At 37.3% G+C, this 25,526-nt stretch overlaps 1 protein-coding gene across 2 annotated transcripts in view; it reads left to right on the top strand.

The window, feature by feature from the left end:
• slc25a36a (solute carrier family 25 member 36a) overlaps positions 1-24,951 on the top strand; it is a 72,382-nt gene extending 47,431 nt beyond the window's left edge. For both annotated transcript variants that reach the window (XM_041212605.1, XM_041212615.1), the window contains 4 exons: positions 1,889-1,989; positions 12,486-12,552; positions 16,874-17,163; positions 18,704-24,951. In XM_041212605.1, the coding sequence (XP_041068539.1) occupies positions 1,889-1,989; positions 12,486-12,552; positions 16,874-17,163; positions 18,704-18,897 (652 nt within the window). In that variant the 3' untranslated portion in view covers positions 18,898-24,951. The remainder of the gene's footprint in view (positions 1-1,888; positions 1,990-12,485; positions 12,553-16,873; positions 17,164-18,703) is intronic.
• The last annotated feature ends 575 nt before the right edge of the window (positions 24,952-25,526 follow it).

The raw sequence follows: 25,526 nt of genomic DNA on the forward strand, positions 1-25,526 counted from the left end.
AAGCTTTAACATGTTATTAGGAAGATTTTTTTCTTGATCAATGCTTTTTTTAATGCCACATTCTGGAAATTTTGTGAGCTCAAAGGAAATAACCAACTTGGTTGGAATCCAAAATACATCAGTTCTGACTTTGATTCTGAAGAACTGAGTGAGTAAATGTATCATATTACAGAGCTATATGGAACCAGCAAGCTCCTTGGCTTGGTATCTGGCCACTCAGCTGCTTTTGGCTCAGATGGTCAAATTCTACATTTTGGATCTCTGCACCTAGGTTTGAAAGAAGATTTGCTGAAGATATTGAATTGACCGTTGAGAACTCTGGAAGTATACCACATTTTGGACCCTTCATTCACTTTTCCAGAACCACTTCATCCAATTTGGGGTCGCGAGGAGTTGGAGCCTATCCCGACAGTCAATGGGTACTAGGCGGGGTACACCAGGACAGGGTGCCAGTCCATCACAAGGCACAGACTCTCACTCACCCAGACAGACACACACACTGGGGGACAACTTAACGTAACCAGTCCACCTAACCAGCACACCTTTGGACATTGGGAGGAAACCAGAGCACCCAGAGGAAACCCACACAGACACTGGGAGAATGTGCAAACTCCACACAGCCAGACACCGAACACCCAAGGTCAGGATTGAACTGGGGTCACTGGAGCTGTGAGGCAGCAGCACTAACCACTGCACTATCGTGCTGTCCCTGATTATTCCAAGTAAAATGCAAAATTCAGCAGATATTTTGCAAAGTGTCCACATGCAAAATATTAACTAGTCTGTTCTCTCTGCAGTTACTGATTGACCTCAGTGATTCCAGCATTTTCTGGTTTTAATATTGATCTTTATCATTGCCATTATTGAAAAGCTGTCTTCCAAAGCTGCGGTCTTAGTCTGGCTAGTCTTGAGAGAGTAGCACATCTACCTACAAGGACTAGGAGCTTGGAGAATGTCTTAGAAAATCGAAGGCTAAAAATGTATCCGTTGTTAAGTGGAAATTACTCTCCTTTTTGGAGGGAGAAAGTTACAAGTTATTACTGTTGGTAATAATGGTAGGATTCCTTATAAGCTGTCAGATAAATTGTACGTGTTCCCTGTTGGATCTGTAAATCCCAGTTCTTTTTTAGTATTTTTTAAATCTGTGCTAGGATGGTGTTGGTGACACAAATGTGGCCTTAATATTCCCTAGGCAAGGGAAGGAAAATATAACCGTGCTTCTATCCTATACAATTATTTTGTAAAGTTTATAGACATCAGATGAGAATAGGATTGAGTTTGGCACGCTTCAATGAAACATGACTGTTGAGATAGTAGAAGGCTGCAAAAGCTGAGAAGTAGAAAAAATTGAATAAGAATCAGATGATAGGACTTTGGGTCATGATAAAGATCCTGCACCAATTCTGTAGCACTGGCAAAAGATGTTATTGTCTTCTCGCATATCCTTGTTAGATGCTGTATGGTCAAATGCAGCTAGTGTTCCTTCTAAGCTGCACAACAACCCTCCAGTTCTGTGCAGGTTGCTCACAAGCTGGCCCTTTGAATTACCACACTCGTGCGACAGGCAAAAAAGTTTAAAAGGGACGTGTAGTTAAATTGCCTGCATATTCAAAAATAACTTGAGCATCATATCAAATAAGCTGTTTCCCCCATACATTCTTATGAATTTAAGATGATTGTATGCATTTTTGCATTTTTTCATCTAGTTTTTGTTTATGGGAAATGAAAATTCTGAATGAGAATAAGATGCACAAACCTTTTCCAAAAAGGTAATGCCATGTAGAAAATGACAGAAGTTTTTACCATAGTTGTATTTAAATCATTAGTACACTACTAGATTTACGGTATAACTTTTCACTAGCGTAATCTTACACACTCTCTCTTGTAGAGCGATTTATTTTGCTGCTTACTCCAGTTCTAAGGAAAAGTTGAATGCTGTCCTGGAACCAGATTCCAGCCAGGTGCATATGGTCTCAGCTGGAGTGGCAGGTAAGAGTAAAATGTTCTGCTACTTTCCTAATGTTTTAAGGAATAAACTTAACAGTATTTATAGGGAATAGTCTTGAATTTAAAATTAATTTATAAATTTCCAAGTTTGTAAAATTAGGGGAACTTTAAACCTGAATGACTCAAAAATGTTGTCTATGCAGCTTTTGCCTGTATATAAAGTATCATGGCAGTTATGATCATCATTTTATTTCAGCATTTTCTTTGAAATTGGAGACTGATGTCTACATGGATACGCATGGGAAATTTATGGGGCAGTTTTTAGTATTTTAATTTTGTAACCCACTTCGTAAAATGCTTTCCTAATATAGAGATCATTGTGCGATTGAAACATAATGCGAAAAATCAGCTTCCATGAAAATGTTTTGTCTGCAGAATGTTATTAATTATCTCATACTAGAGAATGAAAGACTAGCTGCTTAAAACACAACTTCCAATTTGGTTTTGGGGACAATTGAACTTTTTAGAAGCTGCTTCATAGATTTGCATTGGCTGTCAATTTTTCAAACTACATACTTAATAAATGTATTTTAGCAGGTTGCAAAGTGGGAAATTGACTACTTCAATAGACAAGATTTAAACATCCTTAGCTATTTAAATTAATAGCCCCTGTTACATATAATCTTAGCCAATCTCCCTTCCTCCCACCCCCCACCCCCACCCCTTGCAGTTTTCAGTGAGATATACTTGGAAAAAATGTTATCGCCATAATCCATTCAACAGTTAAATTATCCAACAGAGCTACCTCTATTAGTATGTTCAGAAAATGCATAGTATAAGGAATCCAAGTCCCATGATTATTAAATTTAAATTCAAAGTTACTATTAAAAGCCTGAGCACTCGGAGTGGATATGAAATGACGTTTTGGTTCATAAGGATCAGTGTTTTCACTAAACTAAAATAATTAGACAGAAACACCTGTCTTCATAGGCAGATAAGATTTTTCATAAATTTATTTTGTCCTGTGTAAAGTTAATCATTTGTATGATTACATCATAACATGAACTTAAAACTGTAACACTAAGAAAAGGGATAACCACAACTAAATTTTTTGTGTGACGTCACTATGTATACCACATTTTAACTGGACTATTTAACAAAAGGGTGGAAGTAATTTTAAAAATAGTACGGGTGATAAACTGACACTGGACGCTTGCTGATTGATGTTAGGTGGCAACAATGTCAAAGTTGCTTACCGTACTCATGACTTGAAACTATCTTTCAATTGGTACTGTGGTTCACAAATTATACTGAAGATAGTCTATAGTTTAGTAGCTTCTCCCACATCCTTCAAAAATGAATAATGAAAATTAGGCATTGAGCTTTTCCCAATTTTACTTACCGAATACATTTTATGTAGCACTGAGCCTCACGGACCAGGAAGGTCCCAGATTTGATCCCTGGCCTCTTCTGAATTAATTGCTCACACTCTGGGAAACTGTGCTGCTACAGTTGGATTGGAGTAGAACAGTGAAATATTTAACTAGGTTCCTAATCTTAATTCCGATCCCATGAATCCTTTTAAAAGGCTTATGTGTGCATAGGGCAGAATAATTATTGCCTGTTCTGCCATCCCACTTCACGCATTGTAAAACAGCATAATAACTCACTATCAAGTCTCTTCCCAAAAGAATGACCACTTAGTCAACATTACCAAATGATACTTGGCATCCCTGCAATTATACGGCAGCATGTGTCAGTGCATCAGAATAGGGGAAGATAGAGCTTAAAGGAAAAAGAACCTGAAGAATCAATCATGGAAGAATAATATATTTTCATTTGGTATCCAGTTAATTCATCTCTGACCCTTTACTTTTTAAAAAAAAAGTTAACACTTTTTTAATGGCATGAAGGCATAAACTGTGGTGTAAAACTATGAACAATACTGCAAAGCTTTTAGTAAAATCCAGGAAATTATACTGAAAATGTTGTTTTAGCAGGATTAATAATAAAAGATTCATTTTTCACAGAAAATGACTAGTAATGCATGGATGTGGTGTTGTTTTCTGTTTGTTTTGTCGGCCTAAAATTGTTTGTTAACCACATTAGAGAAATATCTTGAAACCTAAAATTGTGCTCAAACTTTCATGGTGGAGATCAGTCACAGTGGATTCCTTGTGATGTGAGGATCTGTCTTCAGGTTGGATGGCCTTTGTTCCCTTTAACCTCACTGGTTAGTTGATATTTTCACACATGCCTTGCATTACAACACAATTATTTTTATTTTGACAGAATTGTGGGAAACAACAAAAATCATGTAAATGCAAAAAACATAATATAGATTTTTTTGGGGGGTTTTTTCAATTGTTATCTGGGGTAATAGCCCAGAAGCCCAAGTGACCATGTATGAAAATTGCTAGAGGAGAAGGTTTGTTCCAAAGTTTGTGGGTAGTTTGGAAAACCTGCTGAAAAAGAAAGGTAAGCAAGATGTTTTGCAATAAAAATTTCAAACGCAAAATGCTAACCTTGTCACTTTTTGGGAATTGGAAATGTCTTTTTTCTATATTTGCACATACAGGTTATTGTATTTTTTTGATTATAGTTTAAAATAAGTACTTTCATTGATCGGTGTGTCTGCTTGAATGATCAGGATGTGGCTACTGTGCAAGTTTGCAATGGTGGTCATTAAATTCTCACTTGCACATATAAGTTACTGAATTAAATAACTGACGTTTTTTATGCAATTGTATTTTGAGTAGCCCATTCCAGGAAGTTAGAAATCAAATGTAAAGGGAATTAAATTTGGAAGGCTTTTTTTTCTGGGGAAAAGTAATCTAAAATTAGAACTATAAAACATGGTTGAAGTATATGATAGGGTAGATGGAACATGACTTCGGTACAAGATGTCAACTGATCATTGAAATGCAAGGAAGCACCTTATTCCAATTAAGTGCACATGATTGCGCCTGATTAACAATAAAAGGAGCTAACTAGGAAACATTATACTTGATATTAACCCTTTTCCAAAATTTCTCCTTTTTAAAAATTCAAATGGAACCTCGCTTTCTCCATTTACTGTTACTACATAGCCCTTTGAAAAGAAAATTACAAAGCTAACTGATGGAATAGCTTAGCTTGCTGACTTTTCATCTCAAGACTTTTGTTTCAATCTAGTTCAGGCTAGTGGTATGAAAATCAGGACGAGAACATCAAAAATGAGAAAAGCTAGAAGAGCTCTTTCCCATATGCTTTTCAAAATGCATAAACTTTTGTAAAAGTAGAGATATATACAATATGAATATTATCATTAGATTATGCCCATTAATAGATTTGTTACTTGGGGAAATGGGGGAAGAATGCAAGGTCACAAATGTTAGCTTGACAGCTCAAGTTGCAACTGAATATTTAATGAGCCTTTGTTTGGATCTCTGTGTTTGTCAATTTTCCTTCTCCCTCGCAACAGTTTTGTTTGTGTCAACCCACCTAGAAAACCAGTTTTCTAACCTCCTCTGTGAAGATGCTGACTTGAGATAGGACATAGTTCCAGACCATTAGTGTTTTACGCAAATGCTTAATCTAGTACGAGCATGAACAGCAAACATTGGAAGACTATTCATTTGTAGAGGCATCATGATATCCTTGCCAACATCCCTCAGAGCACCTTCCAACAGGGGCCACTGGACAGCACTGAAGTGAGAATCCAGGCTGATTTCAACCCCATCCTACTCCCAGTTTGGAGGCATTGACAAAATTACAACATTTCCTATCGTGCCCTGGATTAGATCATCTGACTCGGACTGAATTAGGGGTCAAGCCAGTAACCTTACTGGTCTGTTTGGCTCACTACCAAGCCACTCTTTTTATTCTTTCATGGAATGTGGGTGTTGCTTTTAAGACAAGCATTTCTTGCCCACCCTAATTACCCTTGAGAACCACCACCTTCAACCACTGCAATCCACAAGGGGGTGCAGTGTTCCAGGATCTTGACCCAGCAATGATGAAGGAATGACAAATGTATTTGGGAGATGCTGTCAATGATGTCTTCATTGATTGCTGCTGTGCATCTTGTAGATAGTGTATACTGCAGCCACAGTGTGCCAGTTGTGGAGGGAGTGAATATTTAAGCTGGTGAGTGGTTTGCTGTGTCCTGATGGCGTTGAGCTGCTCGAGTGTTGATGGAGCTGTAGTCACCAAAGCAAGTGTAAAGCACTTCACACTCTTAACTTGTGCCTTGTAGATGGTGAAAAGGCTTTGGGGAATCAAGATGAGTCACTCTGCTGAATACACCAGCCTCTGACCTACCCTTGTGGCTGCAGTATTTATATGACTGGTCAGTTAAGTTTCTGGTTAATAGCGAACCCCATGATGTAGTGGGAGGTGGGGGTGGGGGGTGGAATTCAATGATGCTGATGCTGTTGAATGTCAAGAGGTGGTTGTTAGGTTTTCTCCTGTTAGAGATGGTCCTTGCCTGCCACTTGTGTGGTGTAAATGTTACTTATGACTTAACAGCCAAAGTCTGAGTATTGTTCAGGAGAGCAAGAACTGCTTCATCATCTGGGGAGTTGTGAATGGAACTGAACAGAGTGCAGCCATCAATGAAAATGTCCACTTCTGATTTTATGATGGAAGGGCGGTCGATGATGAAGCAGCTGAAGATGTTTGGGCCTAGGACACTGTCCTGAGAAACTCCTGAGACTGAGCTAATTGACCTCCAAGAACCACAACCATCTTCCTTTGTGATAATTAGGGCTATAGCTAGTGGATAGATCCCCCCACCTTCTTCTCTCTCCACCCCCCCCCCCACCCCTGCCCCCATTCCTACTTTACTAGGACTCTGATGCCACACACTGTCAAATGTTGCCTTGATGTTAAAGCCAGTCACTCACCTTATGGTGCATTAGACTCACCTTATGATAGTGCATTAGACTCAACAAGTTGCAGACAGTGTTCATTTTTACCATGTTTCTTTTGTTTTCATACTTTAATTGTGGAAGGTGAATGAAGTAATGGTGCCATGAATTTCTAAGGAAAATATTTTCTCAGAATTCAGTCCTTTTGCTGGGGTGAGAAGGCCAAGTATACTTAATTCTGTGAATAAATAGGAAAAATATTTAATGTTCTTTCATGCTCTGTTTAATTTACTTTTGTGTAAAATAGTTCTTGTTTAGTGCATCATAAGACAGTTAGTATAGTAAAGCATACTAAGGTTTTTGAGATGTAAAACAGATGCATAGTATTTGGAAAAGTGATGTCAGTGTTAGTCAAAAAAGTAAACTTTTGAAGCAGCTTTTGAAGGTTTGGAAGGAGAGGAAGGAAGCAGAGGGATTTTGGGAGGAACTTACAGAATGTGTAGCAAAAACCACTGTAGACTATGCCACTGAAATTGGAGTATGGAAGGAAAGCAATGCCACTGGAGCATACTGTTGGCAGAGATAATAAAGAGAGGGACAGGGGCATGGAGACTGTCTAGGTTACGTTGGATTTAAACATTTTAATGATACCACACAGGTCGGTAGTATGATCCCATTGTTCAAATTGTGCTTCAAAGGTCTGAATAGTGAGAATATACCAAATTTATAATCTCAGGACGTGCATGAAAATGGCTTGCTTGTGAACCCAGTCTTTGGGCTGAATTTTGGACCATTAATAGATCCCTCTAATCAGCTCAGTGTTTTGAACAGCTCAGGCTTAAAATGACAAAAAAAAAACAATATTTAGGGTAGACTTTTCCTTTGGATATAATAACTAAATAGACGCAATTCGATCAAATCATGTTTATCGATCGTCAAATGCCAGCTTTTGCTTTAGAGCAATTTCCAGAAATGCAGCTGGCTGGAACTGTTTTTCGTAAATATTTATTCCCGTTTGATTCACAGAATAAACTGATTTCTGTCATTTGTGCATTGTACACCCACACTGAGGCTCAAAATTGAATAACCACTCTTGCTACTAATACTCGTAGAATCCTAGTTCAGCCAAAGGAGAATACTTTAAAAGTATTTTTACAGCTAACAGATGCAACCTTGTCTGGAAAACTTTTATTTTTAATTCTCTATCTTCCTCCCATGACAGCATGTCTTTATTCACAATCACTAGAAGATAAGTAGCCAAGGGTGGACCAATTGCTAGTTATTTTCTCCTTGACTGTGTGAAAGATCATAAAATGTGAGAGGAGTTGCATGAACAGGCTGTATCTTATGGTTGTAACACAATTCATTCAAAACTCTTGAAGTGGACTATCTTTGCCATTTTTAGTGAAGTAGTTGGTTCAAACACAGAACATTTCTTTAGTATAAAAGGAACATACTGCAGATTCCTAATCCCTGAAACAAAAACAGAAAATGCTGGAAAAACTTAGCAGGTCTGATCTCCCAAGAACCACAACCATCTTCCTTTGTGATGGTGAAACAGAATTAACATTTTGAGTCCATATGACTTTTCTTCAGGGCGCAAAACATTTCTTTTTACTTATTCACATTTAAAATTGATGCAATCGCAGACAGAAACTAAAACAAGACTTCAGTTTACCCACAGCACAAAAAATACTGTTGCAAAACTACTTTCATTCTCGTTTGAATTTGTCCGTAATTTGTATTCAGGAGAATCTAACATGGTTTCTAACCTGAGTATTGTTATGGTATTTGTTCTGTTTTGTCATGTTTCTTTGTTTTAGGGTAAATGCTATCCCATGGAACTTGCACTGGATTCTTTGAATGGGCAGATTCCCCATAGAAATACACTGACACTTCTGCACTATCTCCAGGGTTCTGTCAATATAGTAACATGAGGTTGGGAGAAATTCTGCAAACATTCAAGTGTTTTTGACAAAGAAATGCAAATGTTTAGAGTAGTTACCATGTTGTGTTATATGTTCACATAAACATGTTCAAACTGATTGTTTCATTTTCGTTTTCATTCCAAATATCTTTTCTGTAGAGATGAAATAAAATCTGTCTTGTGAGAAGAGATTCATTAATGTAGCTCCATTGATGCTCATTACTATTTAACATGTCCTATACTGCTTGGTGATTGTTACTTATGCACTGCACAGTCAAAGAAGATTGTACTCTCGATTATAAAAGCATTGGAGATCATCTTAGATTTCTTAATGGTTATTTGTAGACTTCTAGAAATAAAAATGTAATATGTTAAGGCTCCTGAAGTTGTAAATGTTTTTCTATTGATTTGCTTTCTCAAATTTGCTACATCCTGACTGTAAGACAAGGTTAGCATTTTTACCTGTTCCACAATATTAACAAATAACATTGTCTTTTTTAATAGTGTACTACCGATGGTGATAATTTTGTAAGAGTATTCCATTAATGGTATTTTGCGATTTTAAGCGACCTTGCTATGCTGCAAATAGCAAAAATTCAGTACTCCAATGTTTAAGTATAAGCTTTTTCATTATCACATTTTGGCCCTGTTTTTAATTCACAGTCGTTCAAGAGGGGGGAAAAAACTCAGCTTGAATGAGACTTGCAATTAATTATTTGAGTTCTACCAAAAGGTACAGTATTGCAAGTTCATCTGATAAGGTCACTGCTTGTTGTTGTGATACAGAAAGCCTGTGTCTATTTTAGGCGCATACTGTACATTTCTCCCAAGAAAAGAGTGAAATCCTGTCATCCCATGCTACACATCAGCAGGTCACTTCCTACCGTCAGTGTAAGCAGAAATAACGACTAGCTTTAACCCTGTGAGTACTGAACTGAGCGCCTATTGCAGCCTATAGTGTAATGTGAACCAGTAGTATTTAATAGTTATTCCAGGTTCTGAGTACTGTTTGTCATTTTTTTAAAATGCACTACATACTTTCATTTGATGTCTTGTCTATATGTGAACACTTTAGAGTATGTATATTAGTTACATTGCACCAAGCCACCATTTACAACACTAAATTCATCAGCCTTCAGAGTTCAGAGATAATTAGTGAAGATCATCTCATTGGGGGCTTAAGTGCCTTGCAAAATTCAGAAGAAACCAGTTCCAGGAATCTCATTACAAATCCATGTCATTTTAGGGAAGGAAACCAGCCCACCTGACCTGCATGTAACCACAATCCCACACCAACCCCACCAAGAGCTAACTCTCTTAACTACTTGCTAAAGTAGCCTACCAAGCCTCTCCATTAAATCAGTAAGCTGAAAAGGATAACCACTTCAATGCACGGACTCCAGTGGTTCAAAAAGAAGGCCCAGTAACGCTAGGGATCAGCAATGAACGCTGGCCTATATAACTACCTTTTGTTGATTAAACAAAAGCAAAATACCATGGATGCTGAAAATCTGAAATAAAAACAGAAAATGGTGGAAATACTCAAGTGTGGAATTATCTGTGGAGAGAGGAACGGAACATTCCAGGTCTGAGACCCTTCATCAGATGGAGTACCTGATGCATTCTGTTTCTCTCTTCACAGATGCTGCCAGATCTGCTGTTGTGTTTCTAGCATTTTCTGCATTTACTGATTTGAGCATCCTGTGAAACATTTAGGTGGAATATGTGAATGGTGTTTCTTATAGTCCTATGTAGCAGACTTTCTTTATTATACCAATAACGAAAAGCAATAGGTGGTCTATCGATCAGGTGGAATGCCTTGATCCTCATCAGTGGTAACCGTGAAACTATCGATTGTCATATTTTTTTAAAAACTACATCTGGTTCACTAATGTCCTTTTAGGGAACAAAATCTGTTGTCCTTACCTGGCCTGGCCTACATGCGACTCTAGACCAACAGCGATGTGGTTGACTCTTAACTGCCCTCTGAAATGGCCTAGCAAGCCACTCAGCTCAAGGGCAATTAGGAAAGGGCAACAAATGCTGGCCTTATCAGCAACACCCACATCCCATGAAAGAATTTTTTTTTTAAAGTACGTTTAATTAGTTTGAGAACCCTAAGCTTACTACCTCCCAGTTTCTTCCGTCCCATCATGAACATATTCTGAACGCATTTACTAAGAACTACAATAAGTAACAAAGTAGTATAGCACTTCCCAGCAGAAAAATGTTACTTAATGCCACATTGGTGGCAGGGGTCTGGGAGCGGTAGGTGGGGTGTAGATTTAAAGCTAGTGCTACTTGATACCCAAATGAAGGCGAGTTCAAGTCACAGAATTGACTGGCTGGCATCAAGTAAATTCAGGAGGAAATTGTCTGTTGGACTGCCTTATCTTGTGAAATGAAAAATCAACAGTCAAGACTTTTCAGATATTTATTTATAATTGGAGCTTAAGCGTTTATATAAAGAAACACTGTGTAGTGTTGTCTTGTCTATTTTACAAATAGATAAAACAAGATTTTAAGTTAATTTCTCAACAGTAGTGTACAGTACATTATATGTTAGCTTAAAGCCCATTTATAGGTCAACCTTTTTCTTTTGACATTGAGAATTGTTTGTGGGTTGAATTGGCATAGATATTGCTAAAAATTATGGCAGAATCTGTCTACATCGTCCTCACCATTTGAGGTGCTTTTGTTTTCCACTCATTTTTCACACCAGTGACCAACACAGCTGTGGAAAGTGTCAGGCACCAGCAAACGTTTTCATGCCCTCCTCCTCTGTCTAATTTTCTTCACTCCATTCCAGGGGATGTTGATATATGTTAGTTCCACAGATGTCAACAACCCTTTGCAATCTTGCCTAAGTTGTCATTCATCAGTGTCAGCCTACACAATGAATGTCAATAGGTTAATTTACCATGCGTGGACGTGTTGAGTTGCTTTTATCCTCACCCAACTTACATGCAGCTCCCACATTCTAACCGGTTCAGTGGCAAGAACATTAACTAACTTAGTTCAGTTGACTGCCATTCTAGCAGATATCAACTAGCATGACACAAACCTGGAGCCTTGTTCATGGTTTAGTACCACACAGGTTAGTGTCTTTACCTATTGTGCTGTTAGAGGAGCTCACCAAAATGTTAAAATGAAATGTGAAATCAAAATATTCAGAGTTCGTGTTAATAGGATTTATTGGATTTTGAAGGATTAGTTTAGTTTCTGACTTCCCTCTAACTATATTCAGACAACAATATTTTTGTCATTTAATGTAAAAAGTAAATGATGGAAGTCTGTGGTACCTGCCTTTCATAAATAATTTTCTTTAGTTAACAACATTATTGCAACATTTTCCTATCTCTGGGAAAATTGTTCTGTTCGCCATTTGTGATGATGCAGAAATACATCCAGAAAAAAGGTAGTTCCAATCTTGCTATGACCAAAGCAATTCCCACCACCCCCCACCATCTTTCCTCCAACCCCTTGTGTGTGACTAGTGTTTCTATTCTGGAAGACAAGTAAAATTTACTTATGCATGCATATTTCCATTTCACAATGTCAGTCATTCTTAATTTGCTATTTCAATAAACTTGAGGACATTTGCCAGTTTGAAAAATAAACCATCACCAAATTCCTAATTTGCCAATGTGCATTTTATATGCAGCAGATATTAAAATGTGGATTTACTTGAATAGATCATTTAAATCAGCTGAGTTCAGTGTTCATAGTCCTGGTTTTGAGTATTTGTTATTTCTTCCCAGGCTTTACGGCTATTACAGCCACCAATCCCATTTGGCTAATAAAGACACGCTTGCAACTGGAAGCACGGTAAATAAGACCTTTTTGTTGAATATAATACTACTTAGTATTTATTGGGAAAACTAAAAATTGTTAACACACTACATGTATTTTCATAGAAAGTAACATTGTTCCTTTTTAAAAGTGTTAAACGAGCGTTAAAGTTCCACATAGAGATAACAAACAATTTTTTTTAAAATAATGTCCTCAAATGTGCTTTGACTTGCTTTGTTGTATTAAATATGAGACATGGCCAAGTACCTAAGCCTTTGTACATGACACTTTTTTTATTGCAATGAATTCTAGCTATGCCTAGTTTTCCCATGTGACATTATTAACAATAAAACGTAAGTCATTTAAACCCGGGTCAGAATTAATTGAATGCTAATGCAGGACTTGCTGTAGATACAATCTTTTTGAGCACCAAAGCATCCCAGCATTTACATCCAATTTCCAGTGGGCTGTGTTAACTTAGAAATATTTTTTATTTAAATGCCCAATTGTTTGAGATGCAAAGCAATTGAACCAGAAGAGAGAGAAATAAGCCATTAAAGTAGAAACAGAGGTTAGGGTGTGTAATTCAAATAAGTGAACTTTATGCAAACAGAGTATAAAGGACAGCTTGAAGCAATTGTGGCAAAATCAACTTGGCAGGGTAGTCATTAATGAGACAGGACTGGCAACCAAATATACCAGATTTATAAGGATGGGAAAGATAGGACAAATGGTTGATGGGGAGGAGTAGCCTTAGGATGAAATAATTTCAATGATAAGAGAGGATATAATGAAGGATATGCAGGCAATGGCAACTCTATGGGTAGAATTGAGAAATAGAAAAGGGTATAAGACTGCAGTGGGAGTTGTTTGTAGGCCTCCTGGTAGCAGCTGTGAAGTGTGTAGGTTGTAAAATTGCAGCAATTAGACAAACATGTAGTAATGGGGGATTTTAACTTACATACAGATTAGGAAAAGCAGACTAGCACAAGTCAGAATGGTGGTAAATTTCTTGTGTTTCTGGGATAGTTTTCTGAATTAATATGTCATAGAGCCAACAAGTGGGCACCAGATATTAGATTTGGTAATTATTTAATGACCTAGCTTTAGTTAACATCCTAATAGTTCATGAACATTCATCTTGATAGCGGTTATAACATAGGCCTGAGTTTTTCAGGTGGCGGGCGAGCTTGGTGGAAGTGGGCTTGGGCAGTCGCGGAGCCAATCACCACCTGCGATCGGCTCCACACCGCCATTTTACGTGGGCAGGCTAATTAAGGCCTGCCCAGCATCAGCGCTGAGCACGATGGGTCACGTCTTCTTGTGCGGGTGGTGGGAGGTGGGAGAGTTAGGGCCAGTACTCTTTCGCCCATGCGTGCGAAAGAAGGCTTCAATCTCCCTGAGGCACGGAGCTGCCTCGGAGATTGAATTGCTACTGAAATTATTAAATAAATGGTTTAAAAATTTAATTAAACATGGCCCCTCCTGTGACTATCACACACGAGATGAGACATGTTTTTATATTTTGGAAATTTTTTTTATTTAATTAGTAAAAGCTTTAGATAACCTCATCCCACCCTTGGATGAGGTTTCCTGAAAAATGCAATGGCCGCTTGGCTGTTTCGCCTTCCCGCCAACCTTAATGTTGGAAGGGAAACGAGAAACCTCCGTTAATGGGCTTAATTGCCCTCTTAATTGTCGGTTGGCGTGCTTCCGAGTTTAGTGCATGCCCGCCGACTGAAATATCTCACGAGAGCGTGATGACTTCAGGACACTCGCCCGATGTCTTGTGCTATTTCACGCTTGAGCGGGTCAGGGGCGTACCTGCAAGCCGAGCGAAAAATTCTGCCCCTAGATTTTTTTTAGCTACTTCATGTTTCTCCTTTTCAAACACGATGTTAAACTTTATGGGCAGGATTTTTCAATCAGCGTGTGGGAGCAGGCCCGACAAACCGACACGTAAAATGACGCGCGATGGCCTCAGGCGTGCATCCTAACATCATTGCGCTGTCTGTCGATGTTTCATTCAGCGGGCGCATGCCAGAATCAGCTGTGCACCCGCTGATCTGTTAACGGCCTATTAAGGCAATTAAGGAAGTGATTAAGGGAATTGGTAACGCTGCCCATCCAACCTTAAGGTTATTAAATTTAAAAAAATGTATGGACAGAATTTTTATCTTGCACGTGTTCAGGCGACTGATTCTAATTGTGCATTTTTTTCTGGATTTTAAAATCACCCTTTATTGCATTTAAATTCTTCAGCTCCCTGAGGCAGCTCTCTGCTTTCAGGGAACAGTCATTCCACACTCCCTGCACCCAAGCTGACTTCAGTGCTCACCCTCCACCCACCCCCACCCCGGCAGCGCTGAGCCTTTCAGCGCACATTTCACACTGGCTGGTCATTAAATCGTGGTTAGAAGCCGATTGCAGCCGGGGGGTCTGTTCCCTGGCCGCTCCTGAGCCTGCCAATCACAGGCACCTGCCGAACTAAAAGTCCTGCCCTAGATTTAAGTAAGGCTGGCTTCAATGCACTGAGACAGAGAGTGCCAACAGTAAACTGGGCAAATCTGTTAATGGGCAAAATGACAGAAGACCTGTGAGAGGTGTTCAAAAAAGAATTTCATTTGATACAGAACCAGTTTATATACCTAAGGAAAGAGCTCTACTTATCAACAAAGGCAGTCATGGAAGACTAAAGGGGTAAGAGACAATACAAAACTAAAAGAAAAAGCATACAGAATACAACAAAAAAGTACAGATCCTAGCAACTGGGCAAGATATAAAGGATGACAAAAGATTGCAGGAGCTAGGAAAAGGAGTATTAAGAGAAATTTGTCAAAACAATTTTCACGATTTATATGGAAAAAGAGAGGGTGTTCAAGAGCAATGTGAACTCCTTGAAAACTGATAGCAGTGATATTGTCAATGACAATAAGGAAATGGTGGTAAGCTGAATATTCAAATTGCAGGGGTATTAACAGCAGAAGAAGAGGTCTGCATGCCAGATGCCCCAAAGAAATTTAATATTGAATCGGGGTCAGAGATATGCCCAAATTAACATAAGCAAAATGGCAGAAATTAATGGCATTGAAAAATGACAAATCTCTGAAAGCAGATGCTTTCCATCCCAGAGTTTTAAAGGAAGTAGGTGGGTTTATGCCAAATTGCATGTGCACATTCAATGGAAAAAATGAAATCACATGATACTGACATCACATTGTGAGACTTTCCCTTGAGACAAATACTCTCCTCTGTCAATTATTCCTTTCCCAGAATGCAAAAGCAACATGGTGTTTAATTTCCTTGTGTCGACATTGAGTTCATTCACATAAAGGCACTCAGTTCATTGTCACATGCACAGGCGCACATGATTATAATAGGGCATTCCTATACTAACTTTAGCTGCATCTACTTTCTATGTACACAAAGAATAACTAATAGATGAATCATAGTCCAGATCTGGATCTAAAGGTCAAAAGAGCTGTTGAGAAAATATGAATATATTATCAGTATTGCAAATTCTAATCCACCAGCTTCAGAAGTATAAACAAAGTTATTTACTTTTGTGGTGAAACAAATTCCAGATGTTAAAGGGAAGAAACTGTCATGTTTCGTTGCAGGTGGTGTTGGGTGAGGGGTATGAAGGAGCGGTGGAATTGCCATACTTGTCTCTGATATGTAATCATGCGTGTCAATGATTCCCACTCAGATTCATATAAAATATTATATTAACTAAATCTTTCTGTAAAAATCAGGGTTGTATTTTCAGTTTTCCTCTACATAAGCACACTTAATGCATTTAGGTGTTTATATTATAAATGGAACAAAGGAAAAATTACTTTTTATTCTAGGCCTTTTTTTAAATGAATACCCACTGAGTTGTGATAACCTGTTATGTGATTTCTTCAATGAGAGTCTCTTTTATATGACTGTATTTGGAGAAAAAATGCAAAGACAGAAAATCTTGGCATTTATATAGTATCTCAGGCTTTCACGTTAAATGCCCTCCAAATATTAGGGGACTACACCGAGCCGTTACATTTAAACAATCAGAATTTTAAATAAAATGATAACCAAAGCTCAAACAGAGAAACATCTTTTTCTTTAATACTGGGAAAATCCTACTGACAAAATTTAACTAATTATCACAAATGAAAGACATATTATGCTATGCACTTTGTGTGTTACAATGTTTTTAAGGACTGATGAAGTTGCCTGTTTTGATATTTGGAAAGGTTTGATCATCTGCTCAAGAATAGCCAGTTCCTAGTACTATAATTTTAGTTCTATCAGAAGGTATTGGAAAAAAAAGTAGAAATTTTTAAATTGGAATTCTCTCTTCGTCCTTTTTTTGTAGGAACCGAGGTGAAAGGCGAATGAATGCTTTTGAATGTGTGAGAAGAGTCTATCACTCTGATGGTATCAGAGGCTTCTACAGAGGAATGTCTGCTTCCTATGCAGGCATCTCTGAGACTGTGATTCATTTTGTAATTTATGAAAGCATAAAGCAAAAACTGGTGCAATCAAAGACCTCTTCAAATATGGATGCTGAAGAAGATTCTGTAAAATATGCTTCTGACTTTATTGCCCTGATGCTAGCTGCTGCAACATCTAAAACATGCGCCACCAGTATAGCATATCCTCATGGTTAGTATTTTTTTGTGTGTACCTGAAGCTTTCAGTTTTATTTTGACGCTTTTCCCAGTCCCTTCTAGATTTTATATACATGTTCAAAAAAAGATTGCAGTTAAACCTAGGGTTATAAAATATATTCCAATTGTCAGGCCTTCACGTCTCCTCCATCCATCCTTCCTGCCTTCCTCCTATTCCCATATTCGCCCGTTACTACTTGTGCCTTGGTGGGGAGCTATCTTTGACTTGTTAAGACAATTTCTGCATGGGTATGTAACAAACATTAGGGGCAGAATTTTACTTTCTGTGGGCGGGTGCGTGCCCGACCCAGACAGGTGTAAAATCGTGCAAGATGACATTAGGCGAATATCCCGTATCATTGTGCACTTGCACGATATTTTGCCCAGCGGGCACGCACGGCAGTCTGAACCATGCCTGCCAACGATTAAGCCCATTAATGTCACAATTGTCAGCGATTCTTTTTTTTTCCATGGCCTGTTCAACCTTATGGTTGGCAGATGGGCCAATTGGCCAGGCAGCCGATACATTTCTGATGAAAACTCATCCAAGGACAGGATGAAATTTCCATTTGGAATAAGATAGAAAGAAATATCTGGGGACAACGTTTTTAAGGTATGCTTTCAGGTGCTTGATTGTGCTGCATGGACACTTTTTGGACTTTATTTTATTATTTGGTGGTGTGCAGCTCCCTGAGGTAGCTGTCTGCCTTCAGGGAGCTCAGAGGAAGCGCTCACTTGTGCCCACTGTGAAGTCATCACCCGCCCTCTTCTCGCTGGCAGCACTGAGCTTTTCAGCGCATGTTTCACACTGGCTGACCATTAATTAGCCAGCCAGCGTGAAACCATGGTTGGAGGCCCATTTCTCGCCCACTCCCTGGCCTGCCGATCGTGTGTGCCCAACAAAGGAAAAATTCAGGCTTATGGAGCCACAACTTGTTCGTTGCATCAAGCCCATTTTCCACAATAATTATATAATATTGTACTTTATATGGTCCTAAATTAAGTGTTAAATATCAGCCTACAGTAAACTATACCAGTGAGCGAACTGTGCACCGATGAGGGAATCCCCACCCGAGGCTGCCCCCTCCTCCATCTGGATCTTGATCAGAAATGCTGAAATGAGATTATTAGGAGTCAGTAACCTAAATGTAGATTTAAAGTCATTGCCTTATATTTGACATCAATTTATGTCACCTATACATTTTCAATGCTTTTCAACATCGCGTGAAACATCGGATTATCCAGAACTAATGCAGTGTTCTGTAAACCACATTCACAGATATACAACCAAACAGGCTTTATAAATGTGAAAGGTGGGACAGGGCATACACTCATAGGAAATAGATGAGATTGAGTGGCATTGTGGATTTGAACATTTTCTTTCGAAATTAGGAATTGGATTTCTAGCCCGGACTGAAATGAGAGTCTTGAGTGGCTGTGAAGGTCCCAGGTGAAATAAAACCGGACAATGGCGCTGTTAAGATGCATGGTATTTTTTGACCACAAATTAACTCTTTAAAATTTCTTTAAAACAGAGGTCATAAGAACTAGGCTACGAGAAGAAGGAACAAAATACAGATCGTTTTTTCAGACATTTTCACTAGTAATATCTGAAGAAGGTTACAGATCTCTCTATCGTGGTCTTATCACTCATCTGGTCAGACAGATTCCAAACACCGCTATAATGATGGCCACCTATGAGCTCGTAGTTTATCTGCTCGATGGATAATGAAAACGCTGATTTAATGTAAGAACATGGAAGACCAAAGGATTTGACTGGACCAGAAAACCCCAGACAGATTTTAACTCTGAGAAAGATGAGTCAATGTGAAAATTTAATCTGCTGAAAACTTAATCTACTGTTAAATCTCAATGTCTGATTCCTGAAGAAAATCTGCTCTGATCCAGAGGCTGGCATCGTCACCATGGCAATCACTTAAAAAGACAGAATCACTTCTCTTGGCAGGGAACTGTTGAACAAATCTAAATTTTACATTATCTTAGTTCTCTGTTTCTTTATGTACCATATTTCATTATTGCATCAGTATTATGATTTTTTTCCCCTAAAACTTTGGTAGTTTAATACCTTTTTTAATCGTAAGAACACAATTCTTTACAGCCCCTTCGCTTAGGTAAAGCTATGTGCAAAACCAATCTACTGTTATTACCATGCACATTTTTGCCAATAATATTGGAAGCAGTCCATAATCAATGGTAGTTGATGCCCTCACCACATATTATCAATAGCAATCTTTATTGATCAGAAAATGAAAACTTAAATGTTTTAAATTCTTCATTCATTGTTCAATATTGAAATCATGGTGCTAGGGTTTATTTTACAAATTTTGAATAATGTCAAAAATACATCACTTCCAATCTAACCTGGCCAAGAACTTCACTTGGAACTGCAGAAATTGGTGGTCTTGTAATTTCCCTAAAGGAAACACAGTTTCACAGAGTAACACTGATGTAAGTCAGTTACTTTAATACCCAACTATGCAGAGATCTAATTGAACTTGATAAGTGCTCCACTGATGATTATATACTTTTTAGAATTGGTTTACTTGGCATCTGAAATATGACAGTAATGAATGTAAAGCAAGATAATTTGAGATTGATTTGTTTAGTGTTCCCTTTAAAATGTTGCATGGACTTATTGTGGGATATATGTTGGCTGTATTAAGAATCGTTTAAGAAACAAATCTGCTGTAAGAATGATTGCATTATAAGGTAATCAGCCTATAGATACCTATGAAAAGGATGTTAATGTTACAAATGGAGCGGTTTGAAGAAAGAAATGAAATATAATGTAACATATACTGGAGTAAGTGCGAATTTTATGCTGAAGTGGGTGACTTTGCCTAGAAAATTTCCTCAAGCACTTTGTGGCCTTTCTGCCTTGTGGATTTTGTTTATTCTGATTCATAAATTGTAAAATTTTAACAGAAAATCTTTCACAAAAAGCCTGGTAGCCTAATATTGTTTCAGTTAAGAGTTGTGCATTGTGCATTATGCAGTATTAATCGCTTCTGGCTCCATACTCCATTGTATAATTTGTATTTTTGGTTTTTGTTAGTCCAGGACATGATTTAGCATCTGCAACCTACGTTTTTGCATTTGTTGAAACCTTAACAAAATGTTTTTTTTTTTATTTTGAAATCTCATTTTGCCTTGAGCTGTTTTCTCTGATCATGATGTGGACCTTAAGAGACCGTGCCACGATCTCTCTATATTTTGATAGATTACAGTTTTGTTTATCCAAATCTTTATGGATAAACAGGGCTGTTGAGCTGGGGACAGAAACTGTTAAACATTTTTAAGTTCAAGAAATAGAAGACTAAGTGCACTGTGTGCAGGTAAAATTGAGATAACTGAAGGATATGTGACAATTTATGTGCAACTTAGTGAAAACATTTTTCAATATAGCTGATGGAATTATGGGTGTGTTTGGCAAGTTGTACTGGAGCAGAAGAACTTTATCAATTTAGACATCTGCACCTATTTGTAAGTGTAAATCTATTTTCAAAAATATTAACCATCCAGAATCTCAAACGCACAAGACTCGTGTTGAGCTATATTGCCTAGGACTTATTTTTTACAAAATATTTTAATGGTTATTTCTCATTACTGAGTATGTCGTATCCTGGAAGAATCTGGTTTGCACTAGGGCTGGGATTATGCAGCTTCTCTTTGTCTAGCCATTATTTTTAATTTTACAACAATACCAATAATTATCTGATCACTCAGAATTTGAAATCCTCAACTATATCTAGGGTCAATATGCCAATTTAGTAAAAACTGATACCTAGCAACAATATTGCTGTCCAATTCCAGTCCTAAAGTATGCTTGATCCTTTTGTGTAGTGCATCCTTGGATGTAAATAATGTATGTACGTACTCTGTACAATATCATTAATTCTTGAGTCCTTATGTGCTTTGGATGCTTTTGCATTGCAAAGAATTAAAACAGAATATTAGCAAACACTACTGCAATTTCATTAGTATGCAGTATATATGGTATTCCAGTATGCTTCAAAATATAGTAAATTGTCTTTCACGCATAAATATATTTAACCAGCTAGAAGAGAACATATTTATGCGTCCACACAAATATGCCTCTCATCCAATATTGTTTCAGATTCACCAATATTTGTATGTTCATTTTAAAGAACAGCTTGTATTAACGTACATGACTCAGATTTATCCACCTTAGTTTTAATGTCCATGATTATTGTTCCCATATTTGTATAGAATCATAATTCCTTCCTGTATTAATAGATGTTGGTCTGAGTAAAAGAATGTTATGTGTGGGTTTATTACTAAATTTTGGTTAATTTCATTGGAAATTTTTTTTGGTACTTTTGTCCAAATAATTGAAATTGAATGATAAGGCAATCCCAAATGAATTCTACTATTGTGAGGAATAAGCTATTGTATTTTTCTCAATTAATTTGAGGGAGAGAAGACCAGATTAAGCTTAAAAGCTTTTGCTGATAAATTAATAGTCAGATACAGATACAGTTTGTCTGAAGTTTTATCTGTCCTTAGTACAGACTGTGAAAGAAACTATGCAGTTTTTTGTACAGATGTTGGAAAAATCAAACTGGAGGGGGAAGGGGAGGTGGTGACTGCTCTTGTAAACTGATTACCTATTTGTTTTTGTCTTTTAATGAGTTCCTTTGCCCATATCACTTGAGCATTTCACAGAACATTTTTCTGGATAAAAGACAATTAGCAGACCTGGTCAATATTTCACCTTCGCCCTCCAAATCCCTTGCTTGAACGAGGTGATTCATGCCAGTATATGGCTTCGAGATGTTTTGCTCCTCCTCTGACTTGCTCAAGTGCCCATTCTTAGTCTCTTAGGTGTGGTTAGTGAGTTTGAGTGTATTGATGGTTCAAGGACCTATTGCATCACAGTTGAGCCTAATCCTGACCTTGTTTGATTCCTACATATATATATATATGGTCAGTAGTGGGAATTCCAGCTGATTTTATCCCTTCTATTCCAGGACAGCTCTAGTGCTCTCACCACCATCCCAGTTGAGTTGAACTAAATTAACAGATGGGGGAGCTCAAACCCAAGATCCTCCTGGTCTATTCAACCGTGTAGTCTATTATATTCACAAATTATATTCCTCCCATTAAAGTACTAACAGTTTCTCCCTTTTTGATATATATATCTGGGGCATTCAACAAGATTGGGCATAAAAGTAACTAAATTCGTAAGTTCTCAGTAAAGATTTTTTTAAAAAAGACCTTGTATCATACAATTTAGTTTACTTTTGCTGAAATGGGGAACGATGTTAAATGTTGTACTCCCTTTATTCACTTGAGGCTAAGCTGATCGAGTGATTCTTCAGTTCTGCATGTGTTTTCTCCTCATTTTTAAAGGTAATCACTCTTTTAGTTTATGAATACACTTCAGCTGCCACTTCCAGGTTTCCTGTGTTAGGTATAATTTCAAATGCTCTGAATGCTATTAAATGTTTTGGGTATAGGATTAATATTTCTATTATTTACAGGAAGCTCCTACTGTATGAGGTAAACAACTGATCATATATGCAGCTTGTAAATGTTGATTCATAGCTTATGTGCTTAAAAAGCTCTGAATATAAATGGTAGTAATATGGGCAAGCCATTAGGACACTTGAGTCTACATATTTAAAACTTTTACAATTGTTCGATTCAAGTTCTTTAATCTAATTGAATAGAATTAATCTGTTAATCATACATTTTGATGGCCTTTTGTTCAAAATAAGTTATTGTTAGAACATAACCATTCATTTAGTGACTAACCCATTCATAAATGTTACTAATGTCCACAAATACATGCTCTACAAAATGTGATTGCATAATCCATTTTTGAAGTGCCCTTTTCGACAAATTAATGTTGAAACAAGCCAAGCATTGATTTTCTAGAGTAACTATTACCACCTTAGTTACTTGATCATAATAATGAAAACATGGGAAATGTGGGTGGTGTAAAACTCAGTAACTTTGGGCAAACCAGTTCTCTACTGGCAGTCGGACGACCAACATTTCAATTCCAGTCTTGCTAATCTCCATATGATGATTTTTCTTTACCTGTTCTTAGCCAGGCAACTAAGATTAAAAGCTCCTGGGAAGTGGTTAAATGCTCTATTACATGAGTTGCAAAAATTATTTGGACCTGTTGCTCAGAAGCATGTTTCTTGTCAGCTGGTCAGAGCAGAGCACTGAAAGCAATGAAAAAGTATTAATCGTTGATCATGCTTTCTGTTCCAACTGAAGAGAGAGGTATAAGAGCTTTGGATCGAAAGAAGGGAAGATTAAAGTTTTTATGCATATTTGACAAAAAAGGAGGAAGCTCAAGAGGCTGTAGCTCGTATACTGTCAGTGTCCAAAACAGATACAAGTTGTAATGTATGTAAGCAAGTGCATATATATTTTGATTCGCCTAATTTTTTTTCATCTTTTGTAGCCCAGGCTTTAGATACTGATTTTCAATAAAATATAAATGAACTGCAAATGCATCAAACAACTTCATAAAGACTGTAGTCTTTAGCAAACATTCAAATTGTTTACAGTTAATTTTTTTCAGATTTCTTTGCTTAACATTTATGGATGGTTGCCTAGTTTTTTAAAAATTGCTGTAAACAAACAATAGATATGATCATGTGATTGCACTGTGAATTTTTACAATGTTAACCATCTCATTGTGACTGTATTGCAAAAGAAAATTATATTACACTTGTTTAACGTTTTGCGGAGCAAAAGCAGTTTTAATTTAAAGCTTACTGTAATTTAGGTGACATTTCTGTGATGTGGACCTTCTTGGTTGTGCCCAATAGCTGAAAGGCATACTTTGTATTGAGTAACAAACCTGCTTTTTTTATATATGTTAAAATGTTAGTTACACATTAGAAAACATTAGCAGAACACACGAGCCTATAATTAGTTTGATTTGAACATTATTTCAAATGATGCTAATTTCTGCACAAGACAATGAAAACATGGATTCCAACAGGGACAATTGTGGCATATAAAATTGAGAGTTTAGAGAGCTCTTCTATAGTACAAGATCCTCCTTTTGTGTTCATAGAATTCACACGTCTGTCTACATATGTTATACTTAGCAAACCTCTGATAGTAAAGGCCAACGTCTAATGAATCCTCATGGTTTGATTTTCCCTTCCTCCTCCATTTGTTTACAATCACAAGACTGTAAAATTTGAGGCAGCTTCTGACCAATGGATGGAATTTTCTTGCTATTGATGGTTATTTGCTGATTCATCTATGAACCCTAAAATGTTATGACATCAGTCTATCAATCAGCCATCCGTCGCCCACCACAAAAAAATTGTCACGTAGAATAGAGGTGAAGTGTGTGTACTTGAGATATGCTCTGCTTTTCCAAAATACAGTCCTTAATAACAAAAAAGTTGAATCCTACAAATTGTGAATGTTTCATGTCTCAATATTTTTAGCCTTTTATAATTATTTGTATAATAAATCCCCTTAAGTTCTAAATTATCTTTAATTCTGAAGTGAGGAAATAGTCTCCCAAGCTCTCCATGTGCAACTATTGAAAGCCTTTATTTGTCAACCAGTTACTCAAATTTGAAATGTAGGAAACCATGAGGACAATGTGACCCAATGGAAGAGATTATTATTAATGTGGCACTCTAATAAACTAACTCACAACAACTTTCTCTTTGCATATATAGTTTTAGCAGTTACTATTTTGTGCATATTTGTGTATGTTGTGAAATGTTAATAAAGTTGAAAATAGATGCTTCAACTACTGTTTAATTGGTGTGGATTTTTGTTTGTGTTTTGGCATCCAAAATAAGGGCTTTCCCTAATTTTCCCCAATTCTAAGAATTCACATCAAATGAATGTATGGATGGCGATGAATTACAAATTAAAGACAAGTTATTATGTACAGATTCTACATGGATTAAATCAAGTGTGAACAATTTTGCCAAGACTAGACCTTGGTTGTTTTTGTTGCTTCATTTCAAACTCTTAAATGGCTTGTTTGACTAATTTATAAGAGATTGTCAGATGCCAATATGTGTTTTGTGACACTACTCTTCAGCATGTTTTAGTTTGTGTATTTTTAATGCAACTTTGAAATCAGCATTTCCTTGTGTCTTATTTGATGTCACAGAACAAGGTTAGATTGTGGAAGACATTTAAGAATGAGATTGCCTTACCCACACTGTTTAAGGATTATTCTGTCCATCTTGGAAATCTAAAACTACTAAAACCTTGTTTACTGTCTCTGCTAGAACTTGCCAGCAGCATTGAAAAGATACACCAGTTCATGGTGGTCTAAGCTACATTTTGATTACGGACCCACCCGAAGCATCA

This window comes from Carcharodon carcharias, chromosome 2 (assembly GCF_017639515.1).
Source record: "Carcharodon carcharias isolate sCarCar2 chromosome 2, sCarCar2.pri, whole genome shotgun sequence".
Classification (NCBI taxonomy): Eukaryota; Metazoa; Chordata; class Chondrichthyes; order Lamniformes; family Lamnidae; genus Carcharodon; species Carcharodon carcharias.